This window comes from Sphaeramia orbicularis, chromosome 19 (genome assembly GCF_902148855.1).
Source record: "Sphaeramia orbicularis chromosome 19, fSphaOr1.1, whole genome shotgun sequence".
Taxonomy (NCBI): Eukaryota; Metazoa; Chordata; class Actinopteri; order Kurtiformes; family Apogonidae; genus Sphaeramia; species Sphaeramia orbicularis.
The window spans coordinates 17,029,829-17,057,625 of record NC_043975.1 but is presented as its reverse complement, the minus strand read 5'-3'; the positions used below and the strand labels follow the sequence as shown (position 1 = coordinate 17,057,625).

Below are 27,797 nucleotides of genomic sequence, written 5' to 3'. Positions count from 1 at the left end.
TAATAATACATTTTATTTATAACGCAGTTTACATTTTTAGCTAAAAACCTCAAAGTGCTACAAGCAGGGTACAATAAATACAATTAAGAGGGAAGTTAAGAAATAGAAAGCAAGTAAGACAGATAAAAAACAGTTAAAAAAAACAGATAAAACAGGTAAAGCATGCACCTATTTGGACGTTCAGAGGCTCCGTAGTGAACGTGGAAACACCGTCATCGTCTACAACATTGATTTACCACTAAAACCCATGGAGTTTGACAAATGATAGTGGATGTAGACACTTGGTTTATGTTCAGTTAATGATAGATTAAGCTGAAAAAGTCACTTTTTCTCGGCTTCTGATATAAAAACCCTCAACTTTACTCCGATCTTTTATGAATATGCACATGATCAATAAATTAAATATAGGAAAATACCTGATTTTCACTGAAGAAAACAAAATAGAGAAGATAATAATACACTGGTCAACAACAAATTTATTGTTTAAGTTTTTTGAGCTGATTTAGGATAATTTTGGTGTGCTGAATCCAAAAATCACATTAATTTTGCTCAATCAGGTCAACTTTCTGAACTATGCTACATATTGGCTTTTTAACATTTTTGCTTACATTTATGGGCATTTTCACATCATATGATACAAAATTCTTTCATATTTCTTGCAATAAATGAGTTCTTAAGATTTTACTTTTGCCAATTCATGATTGTTTCTTTTTAATATTACAGGTGAATGAAATGGCTTCGACTAGAAGATCTTGCAAAAATAAGCCTGACGTATTCTGCTACATCTGCGGTGAATACACCATTGTACCTAACAGGAATCCTGTTAGAAAATTTTTTTTTTTCTCTTAAAACCTATTTTGGGTGAGAACTATATAAAAAATCAATTGATAAAGTCACAAAAATGTAATCAATTTTGTTAGAAGATCAAATTTTTCAAAATCAAATTAGCAAAAAAGCCTGACCTGATTGATAAAAACGGATGTCATTTTTGGATTTAGCGGTGCAAAATGGTCCTAATTCAGTTGAAAAAACCTAGACAACTTGCGAAAAAACATTTTTTTGTAACCTAGTGTTATAATAAATAGTAAGAAATCACTTTAAAAAAGGTTAAATGGAACATTTTATTTGGGAACTGCCACAAAAGTAGTGCTGGGTCTTTATGGGTTAAAAAGGTCTTAAATGTAACTTGTAGAAACCTGTAGGATCCCTGTAAAAGTTCTATGAGGTAAAATTTGTTTTTTGTTAAAGGAGTCTGAGGCTAGTTGAAGCTTTTGGTCCTTCTTGGAACAGGGATTATATTTTTTGATGGACCTTCTTTACTGGCAGAACACATCGCTTAGATTCACCATTGGTATTCTTTTCTGCTTCTTCATACTGAAAGCTAACATGCATGAACGGCGTCGCCTCCCTCAACTGTCAAATCCCACTACTGTTATTTTTTTACCCCGTTTATGCAAGCTGACATTATGTATTACTGACAAACTTAAGTGGAGGGGGTCATGATGTGTTTCTGACCCACCCAAAACAATCCTGACACAAAACTGTAGAAAAAACAGGTTAGTGCTACAGAGTTCATAATATGTAATAGTCTCCTTTAACCCTTTTTGTGGCCCTTCTCCACATATAACCATTCCTAAATGATCCGTCACACTTTATTATAACCTTATCCTCTGTATTTGGCATTTTTCTCAAAAAAAAAAAAAAAATCTGGTATTTTCTGATCATGTTAGAGATCATGGTAAAGGCTCGGAGGATGTTTCAAAGGTTATTATATCCTCCTGAAACCCAGGAAAGTAAAAGTTTTGGCTTTTTTATATTAAAGACAAGTATTTCCGACTACTGTTATGTATCAAACTCCATGGGTTTTACTGGTGAATCAATGTTGTAGAAGATGGCGGTGTTTCCATGTTCACTACGGTGTCTCTGAACGTCCAAACGGGTCATATCTGTCATCTTTCCATAGTCATCAAACGGCATTTTACCCCAATTATATACACAAATTGATAGGTTTAGTGGTTCAACAGTTATTACATATTTTAGATCAGTAGATGCGGTTATAGATACGTCTGTTTTGCACTGATTTTTTTAAAATATTAACTCTTAAAGACCCACAATTATGTTTGTCATAGCTTCCAAATGATGTTTTTGTCTTTCCCAAGTGATTCATCATCATTTATTATAATATTTTCTTCTGAATTTTACATTTTTCAGTGTAAATCAGGTACTTTCCTATATTTAATTTACTGATCATGTCATTGTTCATAAAAGCTCAAAGTAAATTCAATGTCTGTTATGTCAAATCAGAAAAGAATGAGGAAAAAGACTGACTTTTTCTCCAAAATCTATCATTAACGGAACATAAACCAAGTGTGTCCATCCACTTTTATTGATCCAACTCCATGGGTTTTACTGGTGAATCAATGTTGTAGAAGATGACAGTGTTTCCATGTTCACTACGGTGTCTCTGAACGTCCAAACGGCTCATATCTGTCATCTTTCCATGGTCATCAAATGGCATTTTACCTGAATTGATAGGTTTAGTGGTTCAACAGTTATTACATATTTTAGATCAGTAGATGCTGTTAAACATACGTCTGTTTTGCGCCCTTTTTTTAAAAAAAAATATTAACTCTTAAAGACCCACAACTTTGTCATAGCTTCCAAATGATGTTTTTGTCTTTCCCAAGTGATTAATCATCATTTATTATGATGTTATCTTCTGAATTTTAAATTTTTCAGTGTAAATCAGGTACTTTCCTATATTTAATTTACTGATCATGTCATTGTTCATAAAAGCTCAAAGTAAATTCAATGTCTGTTATGTCAAATCAGAAAAGAATGAGGAAAAAGACTGACTTTTTCTCCAAAATCTATCATTAACGGAACATAAACCAAGTGTGTCCATCCACTTTTATTGATCCAACTCCATGGGTTTTACTGGTGAATCAATGTTGTAGAAGATGACGGTGTTTCCATGTTCACTAAGGTGTCTCTGAACGTCCAAACGGCTCATATCTGTCATCTTTCCATGGTCATCAAATGGCATTTTACCTGAATTGATAGGTTTAGTGGTTCAACAGTTATTACATATTTTAGATCAGTAGATGCTGTTAAACATACGTCTGTTTTGCGCCCTTTTTTTTTAAAAAAAATATTAACTCTTAAAGACCCACAACTATGTTTGTCATAGCTTCCAAATGATGTTTTTGTCTTTCCCAAGTGATTAATCATCATTTATTGTGTTATCTTCTGAATTTTAAATTTTTCAGTGTAAATCAGGTACTTTCCTATATTTAATTTACTGGTCATGTCATTGTTCATAAAAGCTCAAAGTAAATTCAATGTCTGTTATGTCAAATCAGAAAAGAATGAGGAAAAAGACTGACTTTTTCTCCAAAATCTATCATTAACGGAACATAAACCAAGTGTGTCCATCCACTTTTATTGATCCAACTCCATGGGTTTTACTGGTGAATCAATGTTGTGGTAGGTGACAGTGTTTCCACGGTAACTATGGAGCCTCTGAACGTCCAAATGAGTCATATCTGATGACCATGAAAAGATGACAAACTGTATTTTACACCAATTATTTGCATACGTTGATAGGATTAATGGATCAACAGTTATTAAATGTTTTAGATCAGTAGATGCTGTGTTTGTGGGTTAAGCAAATGTTAAAAAATATGTCTGTTTTGTGCCCAATTTTTTTTATTTTAACCCTTAAAGACCCACAACTGTGTTTGTCGTAGCTTCCAAGTGATGTTTTGTCTTTCCCAAGTGATTCATCATTTATTATAACATTATCTTCTGAATTTTGCATTTTTCCATGTAAATCATGTATTTTCCTATATTTAATCTACTGATCCCCATCTTAACAAAGACGCTTTGTGTGTAACAGAATGCAAGTTCGATTACCAGGAATATTTTTACCCAGGTAAATACATTTCTGATTATAAAACAGTTTCCCCACGGGGTCTTAAAAAGTCTTGAAAGTCTTGAATTTACAAATCTGCATTGAATACCTTAAAAAGTCTTTAACTGATGAAGACCCCAGTGCTACTTTTGTGTCATTTTCCAAATTTTCTCCATATCTAATATTTCCTAAGTGATTTATCTCCATTTGTTTATAATAGTATCCTCTGTATTTTTGCATTTTATCAGTATATATCAGGTATTTTCCTAAATTTTTATTTGCTGATCGTGTAGATGTTCATAAAAGCTCAAAGTAAATTCAAAGGTGGTTATATCAAATCGGAAGAAAATGAGGAAAAAGACTGAGTTTTTCAGCAAAACATATCATAAAGTGAACATAAACCAAATGAGACACATTAACCCAAGAAGACCCAGTGCTACTTTGGTGTATATTTTTCTCTCTATATTTAACTTTTCTTAAGGGATTTGTCGCCTTTTATTATATTATCCTCTGTATTTTGCCTTTTTTCAGTGAGCATCAGGTACTTTCCAATATTCAATATACTGATCATGTAGATGTTCATAAAAGCTCAGATTAAAGTTGATGGTTATTATATAAAAAACAGAGAAAACCGAAGAAAAAGTGTTTTGTTTTGTTTTTTCAACAAAATACATCATTAACTGAACATAAACTAAGTGGCGTCATATCTGATGACCATGAAAAGATGACAAACTGTATTTTACACCAATTATTTGCATATGTTGATAGGATTAATGAATAAACAGGTATTAAATATTTTAGATCAGTAGATGCTGTGTTTGAGTGTTAAGCATGTGTTAAAGATCTGTCTGTTTTGCGCCAACTTTTTGACATTAACCACCGAATTTTAACTATAAATAAAAGTCGAGGAGGAAAAGGAGGAGTGAGGTCTCGTGCCTGGGTGGAGTCCTGCTCTAATTTTAGATCCCCACTTACGACCACAAGTTGACCACTGAAATCATGATCAAGAGGATGTGAAGACATAGATCCTGGAAAAAAAAGGCAAGACGGTGATCCCACCTTTTTTCCACCATTGAGCGATTTCCACAGCCAAGCCCAAGGAGTAACAGAGGTGAGACAGGCTGGACTTGTACACAGCGGACCTGTGTTTAGGAACCAAAGGGGCGGTGACTCAGGGATCGTTTTTAAATCCCCCCAGTGCGGGAGACACAGCGGACGCACATGGCAGACTGATCTCATGAAATCGCGTTGTATGTCACACCAGTTCTTATGGCATTTATGGCTATATGTACGCATATTTAGCTTTTTTGCGTGTTATTCACGTATTCAGTTATATACCAGAATGAAAAACTGAAAACGGTTTGTTTTTCCATTTCCCGATTTTGTGCTCAAATGAAAAATGGAAAAAACGGATAACGACCGTTTCATCCGATTTTGCTATTTTCAGTATAGTTCAGTTGTCTGACTCGGAAGTCATCGTTACTAGGGAAAAAATAAACAAACGGAATCATGGCCAGACTGGAGGAATATTTTGCTGTAATTAGGCAGCTGTTTGATACGTACGGAAGTGTATTGCATTCACACAAAAAAATTAATTTGGCTGTTTTTCTGAATCAGAGCTGAATTTAATTTTTTTCAGAAAACAGTATCTCGTTAATTTAGAAAATTCCGTTTGTTTATTTTTTCCCTAGCAATGACTACTTCCGGGTCAGACAACTTAACTATATCGAAAATAGCAAAATCGGATGAAACGGTCGTAGGGGAAAAAAATAAACGGAATTTTCCGAATTAATGAGATACTGTTTTCTGAAAAAAATAAATTTTAATTTTTTAATTTTTTGTGTGAATGCAATACACTTCCGTACGTATCAAATAGCTGCTTAATTATTGCAAAATATTCCTCCAGTCTGGCCATGATTCCCTTTGTTTATTTTTTCCCTGGTAATGACTACTTCCGGGTCAGACGACTGAACTAAATTGAAAATAGCAAAATGGGATGAAACAGTCGTTATCTGTTTTTTCCATTTTTCATTTGAGCACAAAATCGGGAAATGGAAAAACGAACCGTTATCCGTTTTTCATCCTGGTTTTGAAGATGAAAAACAAAAAAATGAGTGTTTTTTTTTTTTTGTGTTTTGATTTTTAGTTTTAAATTGAAAAACAAATGAACGAATGATACACGGATTCTTTTACATAGCGTTCCGGAATCATGATCCCACCCTCATCACTTCAGCTCTGTTACTACCTCCAGAGACGTTACAAAGTCACGATAAAGGTGGAACCAAATGATCCCACCATTTCCTTTACACAGACGTCGTTCCGGAACATAGTCGAAATATTCCCGCAACAGAAGTGCTGTGTAAAAGGGGCTAATGGTTTCAAGCTCCACTAAAACGCAACACCGAACAGCGCAGTAGGTGGAAAGAGTCTTTGTAACGTTTATTACATCCCCAAGTCTAAGACACATGAGAGTGGCCGCTGTGCCAGGATAAGATATTAGTATCATCAGTCAGGTTTTACAGTGCGGTCACTCAGGGACAGTAAAAACAGGCGTTACTATATGTGTGAGGAACAGAGGGGGGTATTAAGTCGTCTCCACACCAGTGTGTTTGTGTTCTGTGAGACACTGGGTGGTTATTGTGTTGACAGAAACAAGGCTCTATCAGCAGTATCAGGCCGTCTCTGTTCTCCCACTCTCTCTGGTACCATCACGGCCGCACACACACACACACACACACACACACACACACACACACACAACAGTCGACATTTAACTCAATTACAAGCGTATGAAATCGCTTAGGTACCATTCTCAAGATAAAATGATGCGCCGTTGCAGAAGACTTTTTATGAAAAATATTACTTTCTATTCAAAGTCCCTGGGGTAGCTGCAGAATAACAGCAACAGTCCTCTTTATGCAAAGTGACAAATTAAAACCGCGAAAATAAATGTGTTTGGGTGTTGGGTCGTCTCACAGGAACACGTTTTAACTTTAGAGGAACGTGATCAGGTCACAGCTCTCCATTTTACAAGTTAAATAGCACGACACAGGGCATAAAGATTCTTAATGGACCCGTTTGCATGTGAACAGAAATGAAATATTCAGAAAAATCGACAATGTTCTGCAGTAACAGTGTCAGGTGTGAATGCAGGACTCAAATGTGCATCGCAGCAACATGGATCCTCAATCTTCTCCAGTTACTTTAAAGGAGGGTTGTTTAACATATGGTCCGTGGGCCAAAAACCACCAAGGCAAAGGTTCCAATCTGGCCCATGGGATGAATTTGCAAAGTGGAAAAATGACATTGAAGACGTAAACAGTCAAAGGTGTCAAACTCGTTTTAGTTCCAAAGTCCAAATACCCAAATTTTAACAATATTACGGCTGTTACTAAATGTTTTGTGCATTTGTTGATCCACTGTGATCTGTCATACACATGTATAAATGATAAGCTAAGGCAAATGTTGTTGAAATTGGACAAGAGATTTCAGCTTATTCAGATTTTTGGTGAAAGGATACATTACAAATGAACTTTCATTATTTAATTTAACTTTTTTTTCCAGCTTTATTTATAGAACATTTTGAACATTTTAGACAGACAGTGTGCTACATAGCATAGGGCAGGGGTGTCAAACTCATTTTAGTTCAGGGGCCATATTTAGCCCAATTTGATCCCAAGCGGGCCAGACCAGTAAAATAATGACTTAAAAACCTATAAATAATGACAAATCCAAGTTTTTCTTTTTGTTTTAGTACAAAAAAAAAAAAATTAAATTATGAAAATATTTACATTTTACAAAAAAGATGGGAATAACCTGTAAAAACGGAAATTTCATTTGAAAAATTTGTGCAATTTCAACAATATTATGCCTCGACTTATTATTTATACATGTACATTTACACACAATGTTACATAAACATTTGGTAACAGGCAGAATATTGTTAAAATTTTGGAGTTTGGAACTAAAATTTGAACAATTTCTACAATATTACATCTCTTATTATTAACACAACTACAGATCACAGTGGATCCATAAATGCACAAAACATTTAGTAACAGGCAGAAAATTGTTAAATTTACACATTTCGGGTTGTTCATCTTTGTTTTTATTTATGTATTTATTTGCATTTTATTGTGAAAGAATAGTTTTCTAAATGTAAATATTTTCACAGTGTAATGTTATTTTTTTCACTTCAATTTTTTCCACATAATTTTTCACAAAGAAAATTTGTAGTTGTCATTATTTATGGGTTATTGTGTTGTTATTTTTACTGGAGATCACACTGGTCTGTATGTGGAACCTGAACCAAAAGGATTTGGACAACCTTGACTGTTCAGGTTAATTTTTGCACTTTCATCCTGCGGGCCGGAATGGAACCTTTGGCGGGCCAGATTTGGCCCCCGGGCCGCATGTTTGACACCTGTGGCATAGGGTATAAAAATACAGAATAAACATCGATTGTCATACCTCAATGTCAACTCCCTTCTCACCCAATCACTCAAAACCCAAATAAAGGACAATGAAATAGTTAAAGAAAATAATTCAACTAAAAAAATAAAAAGAATAAATAACATTAAAGAAAACAAATAGCAAAAAGTAAATAAATAAGTACACATATCAATCCTCCAACTCAGAGGAAAAGTCCAGTGAATGTATGTAGTTCAAAAAAATGATCCCAAGTAATATGAAATTATTTCACCGTGCCTTTTAGTGTAAACCTGAGTTTCTCAAGCTTCAGATTATAAAGTACATCGCAAACCCAATGAGAATGTAAAGGGGGGCTGGAGAGTTTTTAAATTAACATATTTTTAAACTAAAATAAAGAGGAAAAAAAATGGAATGATCATTATTTATAAGTTATTATGCTGTTATTTGTAATTTTAATTGTGTTTTATTTATTTTTAACAACTTTGTACGGTGACCTTGATTGTCCTGAAAGGCGCTTATAAATAAAATGTATTATTATTATTATTATTATTATTATTATTATTATTTTACTGGTCCGGCCCACTTGACATCATATTAGCCTGTATGTGGCCCCTGAACTCAAATGAGTTTGACACCCCTGCTTTAAAGGTTGTATTACACTCATTACTTTAGCAATGAGGTGAGGTTTACTGGCCTGTTCTCACTGTCAGGTCAATGGGTCAAAGACATAAACATAAAAAAGCCTCTTGTGAGACATAACTTTTGTGTCCTCATCTTAGAACCGACTCAGAATGGTTTCTCAATTTGTAGCAGCTACACACTGGACCAGGACACACCGGCTTTAAACGGACCATTAGAATAATAACATAATAACCTGCGAATAATGAGAACTCCAAACTGTTCTGTTTGCTTTAGTGTTTTTACATTTACAAATTACCTTTTCACACAAAATGTGAATAACCCGAACAAATATGAACAAGAAAAATAAGTGAATTTTAGCAGTGTCATACCTCAGTTTATAATCTACACATGTACATTACAACTTATAGATCACAGTGGATCTACAAAGGCACAAAACATTTGGTAACAGGCATTTGGAACTAAAAAATATATTGTTTAATACGTATTTTTCAGTGTAATATCTGCACTTATGCACATACAGTCATGGAAAAAATTGGTAGACCACCCCTTGTTTTCTTCAATTTCTTGTTCGTTTTAATGCCTGGTACAACTAAAGGTACATTTGTTTGGACATATATAATGATAACAACAAAAATGGTTCTTCAGAGTTTAATTTCAGAGCTGATATCTAGTCATTTTCTCTGTTTTCTTGATAATAACCAAAATCAGTTAAGTTCTTAGATCAATATCTATGGCATTGTATTGACAAAAACAGTGCTTTTAGGCATTCCATGTTTTCTTTTCTGTCTGTTTTAGTCACATGATACACTCAGGAGTTAGTACTTGATTGCATAACCATTGTTTTTGATGACTTTTGATGGTCTAATAATTTTTTCCACTACTGTATATTCATCCTGTAGACCCAAGGGTCCAGTCCATCCCACGGGATGAATATACATGCATAAGTACAGATATTACACTGACAAATATGTATTAAATAATGTATTTTTCAGTTCCAAATGCCTGTTACCAAATGTTTTGTGCCTTTGTAGATCCACTGTGATGTAGAAACATAATATTGCTAAAATTCGCTTACATGTGACACCCTGCTGTAGTCAATTTTAAAACTAGAACTCAAATCAGGAAGTGGAGTTGTGATTAAAAACATTGCATTAGAACTTTTTGGCCAGATATGTCACCGCCTGAGGGATAATACTGATTGAAAGGAAATAGAAATGTAAAATTCCAATGTGTGATTATCTGTTAGAGCTGTTGGTGGTTGCATTTTTTCCACTCTGCACCAGTTTTTATGTTACGTTAGATCTACAGAAGTGACATCAGCCAAAATATTTAATCCATTAAAACCCAGTGGTACTTTTGCAGCCGTTCCCAAATTAAATTTTCACTCTAGTTAAGCTTTATATCATCCTCTGTTTTTTTTTTTTCATTTTTCACTGTAAATCATGTATTTTTCTGTATTACATTTCCCATATTCAATTTAGATGTTCATGAAAACCCAGAGTTAATTCAAAGGCTATTCCATTAAAACAGAGAAAACTGAAGAAAAAGTGACTTTTTCAGCAAATCTATCATTAACTGAACATAAACACAGTGTCTCCATCCACTGTCATTGATCCAACTCCATGGGTTTTACTGCTGAATCAATGTTGTAGAAGATGATGGTGTTTCCACGGTAACTACAGAGCCTCTGAATGTCTAAATGGGTCAAATCCAACGACCATGAAAAGATGACAAACTGTATTTTACACCAATTATTTACATGTATTGATAAGATTAGTGGATCAACAAGTATTAAACTGTTTACATCAGTAGATGCTTTTGGTTACCTGTGGATGTTTATGGGTTAGCTACACTGCAAAAATCCAAATCTTGCCCTGTGCATTTTTCTCATTTCTAGTCAGAATATCTCATCACACTTAAAATAAGACATAATCACCTAAAGAGTAACTTTTCAGTGAGTTATAAGAACTTATTTTTAGACAATAGATCTGGAAAACCTTTTTTCAAGAAATCTTAGCAAGATAATTTTCACTTGTTCCATTGGCAGATTTTTTTAATTCATTCAAGATTTTTTTTGCTTAATTCAAGATTTTTTTGGTTAATTCAAGCAAAAAAATCTACATATGGAGCAAGTGAAAATTATCTTGGTTTTGATTTTTTCCAGTGTAGTCGTCATGTGATCACACCAGTTTCTCTCCATTACATTTCATTTCCTTTTACCGTTGTTTGTGGTGTTGACGTAGTATCTTCGGCCTTGTGGAGACATGTAGCACCTCCACTGGGGAGGAAGGGGGTCTCTGAGGTCCTCAACTGGAAGCTGGCTCAAGGATGCCGTCTTCTGTGGGTGGCAATAACAACACACATGCTCATGAGCACGTCGGAAGTGAACATATGTACTAGGGATGTAACGATATGAAAATTTCATATCACGGTTATTGTGACCAAAATTATCACAGTTATCATTATTATCGCGGTATTGTTGGAATTGTGCTCAAAATGTTCGAAAAGTACTAATACACACACTGAAATAATTTAACCAAGTTGTATTAAAAATAAAAAATAAAAACAAATAAAATAAAATAATTGGCATAATGTACTTTCTGTTGGCAGAAACGTTCAAATATTAACCCTTAGTGGTCTGAGCCTATTCTGTCTGTTTTTCAGTCGTTTTGATTTTGCCTTTATATACTACATAAACAAATGTTTACTATACACATGTTTGGGATCTTTTTTTTCAGCACAACTTCATTTATATCATCTGTCTATTATTTTTTCACTTTAACCTACTATAAAAATATAAAAGGACAAAAAACACGCCAAAACAATATAAAATCCGATTTGAAAACTGTATATAATTTATTGCATAAATAAAACAAAGATGCTTAACAAACCTTTTCAAAGTCTTTAAAAGTGAATATTGGTTCCAAATATTAGGTATATAAAATCAAAATTGTAATAAATTAAAACTATACTCAGATATTTAACAGAAAAGCAGATCTTCACATAGGCGTTTTTTCCCCTAAAAGTGCAGTAATCAAACACGGTTATCATGATAATTAGAATTTAGACGGTAAAACCAACCATCTGCAAATTTACCGCGGTTCATCATTATTAGGGATGTAACAGTATGAAAATTTCATATCACGGTTATTGTGACCAAAATTATCATGGTTATCATTATTATCGCGGTATTATTGAAATTGTGCTCAAAATGTTCAAAAAATACTAATACACACACTGAAATAATTTAACCAAGTTGTATTTAAATAAATACATAAATAAATAAAATAATTGGCACAATGTACCTTCTGTTGCAGAAACATTCAAATATTAACCCTTAGTGGTCTGAGCCTATTTTGTCCATTTTTCAGTCCTTTTGATTTTGCCTTTATATACTATATAAACAAATGTTTACTATACCCGTGTTTGTTTGTTTTCACTGTTTTTTCAGCACAACTTCATCTATCTCATCTGCCTATTATTTTTTCACTTTAACCTACTATATCAACATAAAAGGCCAGAAAACACACAAAAATATAAAATCCGATTTGAAAAATGTATATAATTTATAGCATAAATAACACACAGATGCTTAACAAGCCTTTTCAAAGACTTTAAAAGTGAATACTGGTTCCAAATACTAGGTATATAAAATTAAAATTGTAATAAATTAAAACTGTACTTAAATATTTGACATAAAAGCAGATCTTTACATAGACGTTTTCTCTGGAAAAGTGCGGTAATCAAACACGGTTATCATGATAATTAGAATTTACACAGTAATACTAACCGTCGGCAATTTTACCGCGGTTTATCATTATACCGGTAATCGTTACATCCCTAATATGTACATAAATACATAAGATTAATATTTATTTCTCAAGGGAGTGACTTAATCACTGGAGATAAACATGTTAAGAATCGGGCAGCACAATAAACAGAACAAAAGTGTAGCGCTCTGATCGATTCAAGAAGGTTCTCATTTCCTGAAATATTTCACAACGGGATGACATCACAGCGGAGCCGACGATGCCACAGTAAGAACAACAATGGGCACAACTCTGCAGCCAAACGCGAACACAACACACAGCTGAGAAACATGGGGAAACACGAAGGCAAACCGCCCACATCTGGGACCGATTAGCGCAAAACAACAGGCTCAGACCATCGTAACACATTGTGGTGATGCTGTTTGGAGACTGGGGGAGAACCAGATGAAATTCCACATCAGCTACAGTTTTGTTAGCGGGGTCCACGCCAAGTCATTCAAGCATCTAGAAGAGGTGGGGTTTAGAAAGGTAAGGAAACTCAATCCAGTCCGCAGGCGTTGGAGTGGGTGTGGAGGTAAAAGGAGGAGGCTCTGGGTCATTTACACACAGAACGACTCGATTCTAAACCCCGCCTCCAAAGGGAAACAGACCAATCACAGTGTACTAACAGTGAGGAGGCAGAGTAGGACTGTCAAGGTTTGTTTATACTGAGGCATGACTGTAGCACAACCAGCATTTACAGACTCATGCTGTACTGGATAATCCAAATGGAGTGTATTAAAAGTGTAGAATGAATACTGGATAGATGAATTAGTGTTTCAGTTTAGTTTTATAAGAGCATAAGTAGTTTTAGATTTACTTTTATGTTGAGGAACTGACTAGTTTTAGTTCAGGTTTTTATTTCGTGTCAGTTTGAAGTAATATGAGGATATATACTTTTTTTATTTATTCATTTTTTTAAATTTATTTTTTATTATTTACTTTTGTTTTGAGGAACTGACTAGTTGTAGTTCAGTTTTTTATTTCGTGTCAGTTTGAAGTAATATGAGGATTTATACTTTATATATTTATTCATTTTTTTATTAAGGAGATGCTTTTGGTTGCCAGCAGTTGTTTTCATGTTACATGGTTAATTTCAAGAAAAAGATTAAGACTAGCTCAGTTAATTAACCCTTTCACGCATGAATTATGAGAACCTTAGTCATTATTTTTTTGTTGTGTTTTTTTTCCTCTTTAGGCATTAAAAAAACAATGCAATTGAATTTTTTTTTTTTTTTTTATAAACTTACTTTTCATGGAGTTACAAAAATGTCCATTCAGCTGGACAACATGTGTTTAATTTTGAAGCAAAGAAACATGTATTAAAAAGTCATCATCAGAAAGTGATAAACTGTGTGAAAACTATTAAATAAAAACATTTTTAACGCAGCTAATCTGATGTTTTCTCACATTTGATCATACTCTAATACTAGTTATTACTCATTTCATGGAGACGATATGCAAAAAAACATTTTTGTTCAGAAAACTGAATTACAATCTAATAACAATTACACTAAAACATGTAACTGCAGATCAAGTTTATCAAGAACAGCAACGTTACAATAATTGTATGAATTGCAGTGTGTGGGATGATGCATAAGCTCCACTCTGCTGGCTGATATGGAACTAAAACAACAAAACCCATGAATAAACAATAGAACAGCTGTAGAATAACTGTCCACTATAGTGACCACTATGCATGAAAGGGTTAATAGTAAAATATGCTAGTTATCTTCTTAGCTGAAAAACTAACCCAAGTCTCAAATGTATCTGCATCATTAAATAAACTGCATGCTGTCCAAGATGAAGCTCTGCAGATGTCAACTATTGATACATCTAAATAACAGATAAAGTTTACCAGGCAGGACGAGCTCTTTAGTGCTTGTAAATCAGCTTGTATGTTACGGGTCACTGCAGCTGTTTGCACAGAGAAAAGGAGAACAGGAAATGGTTGTACTAGAGGAAACCAGCCATCAGTGAATGTGACAAGTCTGAATGTTGTCCTCTGACTCTTAAAAGTCCTGGGAGGTCACTCAGAGATGTGTTTGGATTGCGGTGGGTGTGGGGAAAGAGGAATGGTACACATTACCATGAGACACTGCCACACAGCAGGGAGGGGATGAGGAATATTTGCACTAAATAAGCTTTACTTGTACAATATTTAGAGTCTCATCAGCCGCTTTAGTGGTAATCAAAGCAAATTAGTTCTGATTAAAGCACAAACTGTCCCTGCAGACAAAAGCTGCATCTTCCCCTTTTACACAGACAATGAAGTCATTACATGTAAAGGCTGCGCTAGAAGTAGAAAAGGGATGAAACCCAGAATCCCACAGGGCTGGAGAGTATGAATCTATGTCAACCAGGCTGACTTATGACTGCATGTAATTACACAGTCTCCAACATCATCACACTGGTGTTTTTGCTTTGATGGTCTTTGCGGTAACTGTTATATTTGTCTTTCGTGTGCCTTGGAGAATGGGATTTTTTTGTTTAAATAGTCCAGTAATTTTCTCCAGCAGTGAAAAGTGGTCACGGATGTAACACAATGGAAGAACCGTGAAAAAAAAAAAAAATCTGGTCAATTTCCAAACACGTCAGAGACACAGGATCATATGCATGTTGTAAATACAGAGGAAAAACAATCAATACTAGTACAAAGCCACAGATAGAGTTACAAAATGTGTGCTGAGGAAAAAATATAAAGTGGTTCCCTGTTTTTCAACTGGTTTACTGTATTAAATCTCAGGTTAATGTGTAACTAAATGACACCAGACCAGAGCTGAAGTTAGTGTGTTGTTTTGGTTTTTTATATTGTAATGTAATGTACTGTAGTGCTGGAGAAAAACCCAACCAGGGACAGGAGCTGAAAATTAACAATAGCTATAAACTCTATATCGGCTAAAATGTCTTTGTGCATAAGAAATCAATATAAGTGAATCCCCAAAGGAACTTTGCGTTGGTAAATGCAAGTTATGCAAATTTACAGGATTTCAGTTCTGTTGCAACATGCTGATGGTCATATGAACTATGTTTTCAGCTCAAAAATGTCCAATTTCATCATAATTAATGCTATATTTTCATGTCACAAATGGCCAACTTATATTTTAACTGAATTTACCTAAAAAACAAATATTCTATTCTTTTAGATTCCCCAATTTGTTTTACAAGATTATATACTACATATCACATGTTTTATTTTTACAGGTTCAGCATGGAGTATGGTGCTGATCCATCCTGCTTATGTTACGCCAATACATACATTAAGGATGTCACACGTCACTTTTTAAATCAACAGTTTCATTTTTATAAAGAAATAACAATTCTATATTATTTACTCTTTAGTATGATGATAAACTATACAATAAATAATTCTGATACTAGTTTTTGCACAGGGATCATTTGTGGAAACGGTGACATGGCTGCCGAGCATCAGTATGATGGGATCTGTAACAACCATGTCACATCCGTCCACTGACACATTTTGTGTTTTTGTGTCAGCTGTTATTGTTTTAGATCCACAATACTAACATTTATGAATAAGAGGATAATTAGCAATAGTAAGTATATAAGTTTATTACTAATAAAGTACTGGTACTTACCAGAGCATCATGGGTAATGTCACGTCCGTCCACCAGCAAAAGTTTTCACATACACATGCTATTCAAAATCCAATATTTCTGAAAATATAGCTTCCACTGTCAAATAATATCAGTAGTCTGTGCACAAACGTATTAGCATTATTTCAACACAGTTCTATGCATTTCTTACAACTTTTTTTTTTTTTTTACAAAAATGGCCACTCATTTGACCCCCTAAGTAAATTTTAGCAGAATCCATCATGATTAATCTGATTAAAAATTTTAACACAATTAACCCATTTGCAGCACAGAATGACCCTTAACGTCTCTGGTAATGCATTTCAGGCTGTTTGTACAAGTAGAGTTATCATTGCGCATGCGCAAATGGGCGGTTGATCCAGTAGTGACTATAGACATATATATGGTAGTGACAGGCAACAGAACCAACCAAAAAAGATAGAAAATGCTAAACAGCACACGTTGGTCCTCTGGATGGAAATATGAGTATAAAAAAAAACAAGACGGAACAGTTATTTGAAGTTGTTTTGTTGAAACTGTTGAAGGTGTTTAATAAATATTTTAAGTGCATATATTCCCTTCTTTGTTGAGTTTGTTTGCTCATGCAAAATGAAACACGATTAATACAGATTAAAAATGAAGGATATTTAATCAAAATCAATTCACAGCAACACTGTGATTAATCTGATTAAAAATTTTAATCATTTGACAGCACTAATTGTAAGGTAAAAAAAATTACTTTTAAATAACAGTAACAAGTAATCTGTAATGTGTTACACTTTGGAAGTAACTTGCACAACACTGGTAACTGTATATTTTAACCTTCGTGAACATACTAGAGATTAAATCTATGAATTAGACGAGTCAAGTCCATGCTCTGCAGAAACAAGAGCCTCTGGGGGATGATGTGCATCCCTTTGCATCTTCCCTTCCTTTAAATACACTGTTGTATGGTCACAAGTACATTATCAGTGAAATGATACTGCAGTATTGCTTTTCTCCGAGCGCTGCAGATCTGACGCCCAACGCAGGCAAAGACAGATGGGAGTGGGCTGGCTGCGGTCAGAAGGACACGGATAATATGCAAAAATGTTGGACATGAAAACATTTTACGTTGGTGACATGGTTCCATTCCAAAGTTACAATTGAAATAAATAAATATATGTATCTTAGAACCTCTTGTGTAAGATTAGGTCTTCTGAGCAAAGTTTTGACTGAACAGTGTTTTGAGTCAAGGAGCCGGAGTTAAAACTCTCCTCCCTGACAGAAGTTTGTGACAGTTCTGACATTTCCATCAAACAGCTGAAAAAAAAAAAAAAAGACACGAGTGAAAGAATGGGAACACCTTGGCTGGTGGGAAGTGTGACGATTTTCAGAGCCAGCTTGTCTCGGCATATGTGGTGTTAAATAATGCACCATTCCAGATGGTTAACCTTCTAAACCCCAGACTGCCTTTAGCTGCACAGTCACATGGAGCCAGAAAAGCCCCTGGCAGCGAAAACAAGGACTCATACGAGGATCGACCACAAAGGCAGCAGACGTTCCTCATGTCTGTCCCCCCGGTTAGAAAAAACTACCTGAAGACATATTAGTCAGAAGTGACGTGACATAACACATAAAATAATTACCCGTAATTACGAACTGATGAAATGAAGTTCATTAAAATGTCTTCATCTGATAATAAACCAAAGCTATGTACTATCATTATCTCTATTAAACATCAGTCAAAAGGCTTTCTGTTTTCCCTTCTGTTGTCATGGAGTTACAGTTCTACCTAATGTCACCAAACCATCAGCTCCCGACAAAACACACACTCCGACACAAAGTTTATGTAAGTGCACACACACGTACAAACCCCGTATAGCAGTGGTTCCCAACCTATTTTGGCTCATGACCTCATTTTAACCCTGTAAAGCCTGAACCATTAAATCACTGACAGAAAATTCCAGTTCTTTTAAACTGGAGCCTTTATTGGTCCTTCTCAACAACCCCCAATTTTTTTTTTTTTTTCAAACATCAGTTTCCATTTATGAGTTTCAATTTTGTATCATATTTGATACATCGGGTCTCAGTGCTCAAATATTATTATTTTTGAACAAACAGAAATATAATATAACACAAACATGTCTAACAAATTGGTAATTCCTTTTCAAAACTGGCAAAGTTCTTCCTCCTTCCTCACTAATAACAATCTTGTAGTGTCACTGGAAAGGCCTCTGGTGAATGAATTCCTCCCCCTGGTGGATTATCTGTGTATTGCATGTATCTAATTGTATACATCAGGTATTTAAAAAAAAATATATCACACTGGTCATGTAGAGGGCTTCAAAACTCATGTATCAAATATGATACGTTTGGCGTTATAGGGTTAACATCATAAATTACTGGTGACATTCAAAACGGAGACATTTTTTTGGCTAAAATGTATTTATTTATTTATTTTTTTGCTATACTATGTTGCAAATAAATGTTAATTTTAGACGACATTTAGGCTATATAATGTATTTAAAGCACTTTTTTGGTGTCTGCTTCTCAGTTTCTCTTGGAGATGTCTTATTGAGGGCTAGGTGGGCGAAGAAATCTGTCCATTCTCTGTTCAGTCCGGTTTTCTGACTGCGACTGTGTCCAGGCAGGTTTAAGCATAGTAATGCACATGGTCACATGATCGCGTCAATCAAGATATTACATCAGATAATATATCCTGTATTTTATTTGAACTTGATTTTTATTAGGAAAAGTGTTTGGTGTTCTAATTCTAATGAAATTTACATTGAAAAAATGTTTTTATTAGTATTTTATTTTTTTTCATCAATTACTAGAAATTTCAGGTGATCCAAAGGTTGAAAAAACACTGCCATATACTGAATCTTCAACCCTACAACTATTTTTGTGGTGACTTTCACATGATTTTTTTCTCTACATGTAACCTTTCTCTAGTGATTTATCACCATTTAGTGTCATATTCTTCTCTGTGTTGTGCATTTTTAAGTCAGAATCAGCTATTTTCCTATATTTAATTAACTGTTTGTGTAGATTGTCAGATTCAGATTCATTTATTGTCATTCAAACACATTTAACAAACACGGAGGAATGAAAAGTGTCACCCAAAACCAGTGTAATTATAAATACCTAATAAATAATCAAATCTACAAGCAGTACTTAAAAACATATATAAAGTAAATTCAATGGTTATTTTATCAAAACAGAGAAAACTGAAGAAAAAATGACTTTTTGGCAGAATAGATCATGAACTGAGCATAAAAACAAGCAGCAATTTGTAGTGACAAAGACAGATCAATACTAAAACAGATGGGCTTTAATAGGTGTGACACTGACTCGTGACGAAGGCCCTTCAAATTGAATAAAATTACATGTTTATCTGGATCTAAAAATACTTGGAAATATCTGATATGATGACAACAGTATGAAAGTGCAGCAGTAACCCTTTGTATTTCTGTCTTGTTGGTGCATTTAACCCTTAAAAGCCTACAACTGTTTTTGTGGTGAATTCCAAATGAATTTTTCTCTACATTAAACATTATATATTTCCATTTATAACCATTTTAATCTCATTTTTGTGTGAAACGCAAGTATTTTTCTGTATTAAACTCTCTGATGTTCATTAAAGTTCAGTGTAAATTCAAAGAGAAAAGGGAAGAAAAATAGATTTTTTTTTTTTTCAGCAAAACATATCAAACTGAACATAAAAACGACTTTTATTTGTCGAACTGCACGAGTTTTACTGCTGAACAAGGTTATTATCATTAACGAAAACTAATGAAATGAGGAAAACTAGAATTGAAAAAACATTTTCGTTAACTGAATTAAATAAAAACTATAATTAAAAGAAAAAAATGATAACTAACTGAAACTGTATTGTGTGCTTACAAAACTAAGTAAAACGTATAAAATTACGGATGAAATTCCCTTAGTTTTCGTCTTTGGCAATGTTGGATTGATATAAAATCTATTTTTTTCCCTCAACCAATTTTAGCTGGAGGCACCATATGATATTTAACGGTCCGTCACTTGTGGTTTCCAGTCGTCTTCTGGTCCCCACTCTACCTGGAAACATGGAAATTAAAGTTGAGAGAAAGCAGCAGAGTCCTGTCTGGGACTTATTTGAATATGATGGAGAAGAAGATAAATAATATGAAAAAACTACAACTAAACTAAAACTAAGCATTTAGAAAATAATGAAAACTAATAAAAACTAGCAAATCTGCTCTAAAAACTAATTAAAATGAACTGAATTAGAGAAAAAAAGTCCAAACTAAATAAAACTAAACTATAATGAAAAATGTAAAACTATTATGACCTTGCTGGTGAATCAGTGTTGCAGAGGTTGACGGTGTTTCTCTGAACGTCCAAATGGATCATATCAGAGGTCCGAACATTATTAAAGGTTTTAGATCAGTAGATGCTGGTTTGAGTTAATCCCATGAATGTGGATTCAACAGGGAATGTAATATGTAAACCATTATGATGCAAAACTAGACGAAACCATACACTTACTGGTTGTCTTGGTTTCATAAACAGATCCCAGCATTTTGTTTCTCACATTACACTCAATTCCCACACAGCCCCAAACACAGGCAACATCTCTTATTATGGAAAACGAAATACCTCATGGTCTCTCTATTTCAGTGACACTGGCTCCATGCCTGGAAAACCAAGAATAATTTGTTAAATTCCTTTGGAAAATGCCTTTGAATGAATGGCCGTGCTTTAAAATCAGGAAATAACAGCGTAGTAAATGCAGTCTTTAGCTTCACCTGGATTTTTACAAGACAGGCTTTGGGGGTTTCCTCTTTCCAGTAACTGAGGGAGGTTCAACGCAAGGTCTTTACTACTGGTAAAAATATGAAAAATTACTCAGTTTAAGGGGGAAAAAACAGAAATGCGCTAATCTTTTACTGTGGTGGTTGTTCCTTTCACAGCAAGGTCATATGTATGGAAACACTTACTGGTTTCTGAGGCTAGAAGTATGTGATTTTGGCTGACACCATGTTAGCTTTTTCAGAGCTGGAAGTGACCATATTTAGTCAAAAAGGGGTGGAGTCTGAGGAGTTCTAGGGGTGTCAAGCTCATTACCTCTTACACACCGCTTTGTGTGTTTGCGTGTTTGTTTGCGTGTTAGTTTGTTAGCAGGATAACTCAAAAAGTTATGGACGGATTGTCATGAAATTTTCAGAAAATGTTGATACTGGCACAAGGAAGAAATGATTCAATTTTGGTGCTGAGTGGGGGGGGGGCACAGATCTGTCTTGGCAGAGGTCTGCGCTCTCCGAGTGCTTTTCTTGTTTTAGTTTAGGGGCCATATATCACCCCATTTGATCTGAAGTGAGCCAGACCAGTAAAATAATAGCATAAAACCCTAGAAATAATTAGAACTCCAATTTTGAAGAGAAAAAAAAAAAAAAGAAGTTAAATGAAATTATCAAGATGGGTAGTATTTACAAACTATCCTTTCACAGTGACATCTATTCTGGGTCACCGGCAATCTATAAACCAAATTTGGCATGAATTCACCAATAGTTTTGCTGCCACAAACATGTGAAATTTTGCCCATTATAAGTAAAAAGGGAAAAAAAAAAGATTTTAAAAATTCATAAAAAATTTGAAGTTTGACCTACTGTTGTCAAAATGTGATGAGATCCATTCTGGGTCACTGGCAATCTATTAAGTCAATTTGGTATGAATTCAACCAATAGTTTTGCTGCTACAGACGTGAATTTTCACTCATTATAATTAAACAGGGAAAAAAATAATTTAAAAATTCATGAAAACAAATTTACCTTTTACCTACTTTTCCCAAAATGTAATGAGGTCTATTCTGGGTCACTGGCAATCTATAAACCCAATTTGGTATGAATTCAACCAATAGTTTTGCTGCTAGAGTGTCAACAAACAAATAAAGACACAAAGAAACAAACAAAGCGAACCAAAAACAATACCCCTTGCCTCCCCTTTGGGGGTGGGGTAAAAATTAATTTTCGAGTCTTTTTAGAAAAACTGCATCTACAGCTGAATTGTCTGTCAGGAAAAAAAAAAATAACACATTTTATTAAACACACAGAAGCGTAAGAAGTCTGAAATGCCCTTCTTCATTAATTCAACTCCACAGGTCCATCTTCAACCCTATTTCTGAGTAATGACACCAGAAAGGTCGTTTTAAGCGCTGGCCCTTTAAATGCACATGAGCCACTTCAGGCCCCGCCCCCTCCAGGTTGTTGACTGTGCTGCTCTGTCCCGTTCAACCAACAACTGAACATTTTAGGTAATCGGCCTGAAGTTTGGACATATTTCAGTATGGACTACAACTGCTGCTGCTAACAGATAATTATGGCGTATTCAGACAAATATTCATCAGAAGTCTTGGCCTTATATGCGCAAATGTCATGGCGTAACTAGTTATAGATGTAACAAATTAAGAAGGAATTAAAAAAGGTTGTATAAATCCACCCGATTTTTTAGCCAAAATGAATATAAAGATAGCTTTGCAGCACCTGGAGGGTTCAAATTCGAACTTTATGAACTATTAGGGTCCAAATACACAAATAAATGTACCAAAGACTAGGGATGTAAACAATTAATGGACTCTCAATTAATTGTCGATAAGAATTTGCTCGATTTTGATGATGATGATGAAATTCTTTATTCAGTCATCACATAATAATACAACCAGTGTCAATACTACAAATATTACCAATAGGTTAATAACTGAAAAGGACACAGGCAGAAGCAGAATGCTTATATTAATGCCTGTCCTACAGAACAAATTCAGCTACCCAGCATTCAATGTAGGAACAAGAAAAAACAACAATGCATACAACCAAACAAACAAGCAAAAACATAAAAAGGTGAAAACAAACCAGAAAAATAGAAAACTTAACCAACCAAATTAATGGTAATTTAATGTAAAATCAAAAATAAAGTATTTACCTATTACTTATTAGAGCTTAACAATTTTATCCTTCAAAAATTGCCTAACGTACCTTTTTTTAAAATATCAAAAATGGGCTACACATTCTTAAATCCATGCTGGCCTCATTCCATAGTTTTACTCCAATAACGGATAAACATCTTCTTTTAGTCTCTTTTTTAACTTTTTTTACAACAAATTTACAAACATCTCGCAAATCATATTTAGACTCGTGTTGAGAAGAACCTTTGTACACAGACTGGGAGTAACTTTAATTTGAATAATTTAATTAAATTATTAAATGTCGGTTAATTGCCCTTTTTCATGGCGGAATTTGTGGTGTCGACAGTAGGGGGTGTCACTGCCCAAACGAGGCTTCATTGCTGAAGTTAAATAATGGGGGAGTTACCCTGGGCTAAGGGGGGGGGGGGGGGGGGGGACTGCATCTCCGCTGAAAACTCACTCCATTGTGTCAGGTAGTGATGCAAAGTCCAGAACCAGACCAGAGACCAAGACCAGAACCAGACCAAATTTCATGAAGTATATTAAAAAACTTAGCTTTTATTCTTATAGACCCTATCGAAAGAAAAATTCAAGTTCTTAGGAAAATCGCTGCTTATCAATTAATCGTCAGTTAATCGATAAAGTCAACCAACTAATGATTAATCAATTAATCGATAATTTGCATCTCTACCAAAGACTAATAAAAGTGGGTTTAGCAAAATATGACCCCTTTAACAGGTTAATGAATGAATACATGAACAACTCCAGCAACAGGTGATGAAAAGTAAAGGTACTGAAGCATCCACTTCCTTCATTTCAACAAATTTCTGCAGCTTTCATGTTTATTCTAATGATTCATGAGCGTAAATCACAGCACCAGTTTGCTGTAAAGTACAGAAAAAACTTCATTTCAGTTTCCTCCACTTGCGTCAGAGAAATGTTTATTTTTAGTTGTAAAGATCCTGAGCCGTTTCCAACATACTGAGCATCGACTAAACAGACAGATTTTCGAATCGAGTGACAAATCCATCTGTCAGCTTTTAGCATTAGAGTTACTACACACACATCAATTGTCCTGAAAAGGTGAGTCACTCCATGCAACTGTCCCTTAGAGTCACATGGTTTGTGAAACGCTGATCACCCACTCGCTGACTGTGGAGGAGGATGAATGTGCACCTTTGGAGGTCCAGAGTTTCAACAGACTGGATTAGTGGACGGGCCTACTGTTTAGCCGTGGAGTGACTCACCACCTCCTGATTGAAGACAGAGAGCGGTTTGTGTGCTTTACGTTCGCTACGTGTGGAAAAGGTTTTTTTGCCGCATAGTGCAGTATCTCGACGCTGAGCTGAAGCTGACCTCCCGTGACCCCTGTGGAAACATCTGGATTTAAAGAGATGGTCTAGCGTGGGGGTCATGGTCTCTGAGAGCAGCTGGCCACATTCCAGCTGGAGAGAGATGAACTGCTACGTGATGTGTAAAAGACACGGAAATAATGCATGATGGAAAGGAGGAGGGGCGGTGGTTGGTGCTGTCGCGTCACAGCAAGAAGGTCTTGGGTTCGATTCCCTGGGGGGACCTTTCTGTGTGGAGTTTGCATAGTCTCCCTGTGATTGTGTGGGTTCTCTCTGGGTACTCGGGCTTCCTCCCACCATCCAAAGACATGCACTAATAATACAGTAGTTCTCAACCTTTTTTGGCTCGTGACCCCATTTTAACATTACAAATCTCTGACGACCCCAGACATTCAAACGGAGACATTTTTTACTAAAATTAATTTGCTTTTGATCATGTAATAGTTTGCTATACTATGTTTAGACGACATTTAGTCTATATAATGTATATTATTATGGACGGAGGCAGAAAAGCCAGGTGTACAGGGTGGGGAAGCAAAATTTACAATGAACATTTAGTTGTTTTTTCTCAGCAGGCACTACGTCAATTGTTTTGAAACCAAACATATATTGATGTCATAATCATACCTAACACTATTATCCATACCTTTTCAGAAACTTTTGCCCATATGAGTAATCAGGAAAGCAAACATCAAACAGTGTGTGATTTGCTGAATGCACTCGTCACACCAAAGGAGATTTCAAAAATAGTTGGAGTGTCCATAAAGACTGTTTATAATGGAAAGAAGAGAATGACTATGAGCAAAACTATTACGAGAAAGTCTGGAAGATACTATTAAAGAAGAATGGGAGAAGTTGTCACCTGAATATTTGAGGAACACTTGCGCAAGTTTCAGGAAGCGTGTGAAGGCAGTTATTGAGAAAGAAGGAGGACACATAGAATAAAAACATTTTCTATTATGTCAATTTTCTTGTGGCAAATAAATTGTCATGACTTTCAATAAACTAATTGGTCATACACTGTCTTTCAATCCCTGCCTCAAAATGTTGTAAATTTTGCTTCCCCACCCTGTAGATTACTGCACAAAGTGAGAATTTGATTTTCCTTGGTCAGGATATGTACAGTCAGTCCAGCTTGGATTTACAAGGCTGACAATTGATACAAAACAAACAATAACTCAAACTATGAATTATGAAAGAGCTGCAGCATCTGAAACCGACCACAATGAACATTAGAAAGGTCAACAGTACCACAGTGCTTCAGTTTCAGCTTCAGTTTGTCATGTCTTTTATGGATTGTGACCGTCTGTCTCAACTCACCTTATATTTTTTATTAGTAAGTTTTTTTTATTTATCAGTCACTAGAAATTTCAGGTGACCCCATTTGAATTCAGGGCGACCCCACGAGGGATCCCGACCCCAAGGTTGAAAAACACTGCACTAACAGGTTAAATGGTTAACCCTGTATCGGGCAAGTGACTATTTTTGGTAATTTCCTCAAATATTAAATATGGGGCCAATCCCATGCCTCAATAAGGTCCAGAGGCATGTTGTTTTTTTATAACATTATACAGTTATTCAGAGAGATTTTATAGACATTCTGAAGCTGTAAATAGTGAATATGAGTAATTTTTGTCCGTTTATGATCTTATAATAGTTGTTTTATTGCATGTGTTTACTTTTTAGCAAGTGCTGCTCAGATGTTTTAAGGCAAGAGGAGGTAGATGATGATGTCTAATAACACACTAAGGTTGAAATTGTGAATTTCAGAGTATTTTAATCAGTGCTCGATAAAGGGTTCAACTAAATTGCCCATAAGTGATTGGTTGTTTACAGGGTTTCTGCAGGTATCAGCAAATCTAATTTAATGCCCTTTTTAATGCCACTTTAAACAAACTTAATGCCCATGTCCAACTGCAGATACAGTTTTATATATAGTTTTATGATGGTTTAACATCGACAGGCTTTAACCAGGTTCTGAATAGTTCTCCCTCTAATCACTTCTGCTGAAACTTGCATTTTCCCATTTTTGCGACATTTGCTAATATTCCCTCCGCTCTTTTGCCACGGCATGAGCACACTCACAGCATGTGGCATTCCAAGCATCCGATGTTGTGACTTCATGTATCGGCCATAAATAGCCAGTTAAAGGGTTCCGTCTGTCAATCATCACACTATACTTCAGATCAAAATTATTAAATGTTTATATAATCAAAATAAATCGTGAATAACAATGATTTTTTTTTCCATCAACTGTATTTCATTTTTTAATGCCTTTGGACATCAAATTTAATGCCTTTTGATGCCATTTAAGGCCTTAATTTTCACAAAATCTTTTTAATGACTTTTAATGCTGTTTAGAATAAGCAGTTCAGAAGATGGATGGATGGATGGATGGATGGAAAGGAGGAGAGTCCCAGCTGCTTGAACTGGGCGTCTCCTTTTCTTTAGAAAGAAACTTTTCCGAATTCTAAGTTTAGAATGACACACAAAACACCTCAAGGATCACCTCTGTCTATCATGGAACACAGCATGGAAAGTTACAACTGAAGAAAACACTATCTAACGCAGTGTTTTTCAACCTTGGGGTCGGGGCCCCACGTGGGGTCGCCTGGAATTCAAATGGGGTTGCCTGAAATTTCTAGTAGTTGATAAAAATAAAAACTAACTAAAGAAAAATATATGGTGAGTCGAGAGAGACGATCCCAATACATAAAAGACATGACAAACTGAAGCTGAAACTGAAACACTGTGGTACTGTTTATCTTTCAAATGTTCATCGTGGTCAGTTTCAGATGCTGCAGCTCTTTCATAATTCATAGTTTGAGTTCTTGTTTGTTCAGTATTAATCGTCAGCCTTTTAAATACAAATTGGACTGACTGTACATATCCTGACCAAGGAAAATAAAATTCTCCCTTAGTGCAGTAATCTACACCTGGCTTTTCTGCCTTCGTCCACAATAATATACATTATATAGACTAAATGTTATCTGAAATTAATGTTTATTTGCAACATAGTATAGCAAACTATTACATGATCAAAAACGAAATAATTTTAGAAAAAAAATGTCTGGGGTCACCAGAAATTTGTGATGTTGAAATGGGGTGACGAGCGGAAAAAAAGGT

The 27,797-nt window shown here is 35.0% G+C and overlaps 1 protein-coding gene across 2 annotated transcripts in view; it reads right to left on the bottom strand.

The window, feature by feature from the left end:
• Nucleotides 1-27,797, bottom strand: part of gas7b (growth arrest-specific 7b) — a 186,272-nt gene that overhangs the window by 116,310 nt on the left and 42,165 nt on the right. For both annotated transcript variants that reach the window (XM_030122641.1, XM_030122642.1), the window contains exon 2: nucleotides 11,207-11,324. In XM_030122641.1, coding sequence (XP_029978501.1) covers nucleotides 11,207-11,324 — 118 coding nt within the window. The remainder of the gene's footprint in view (nucleotides 1-11,206; nucleotides 11,325-27,797) is intronic.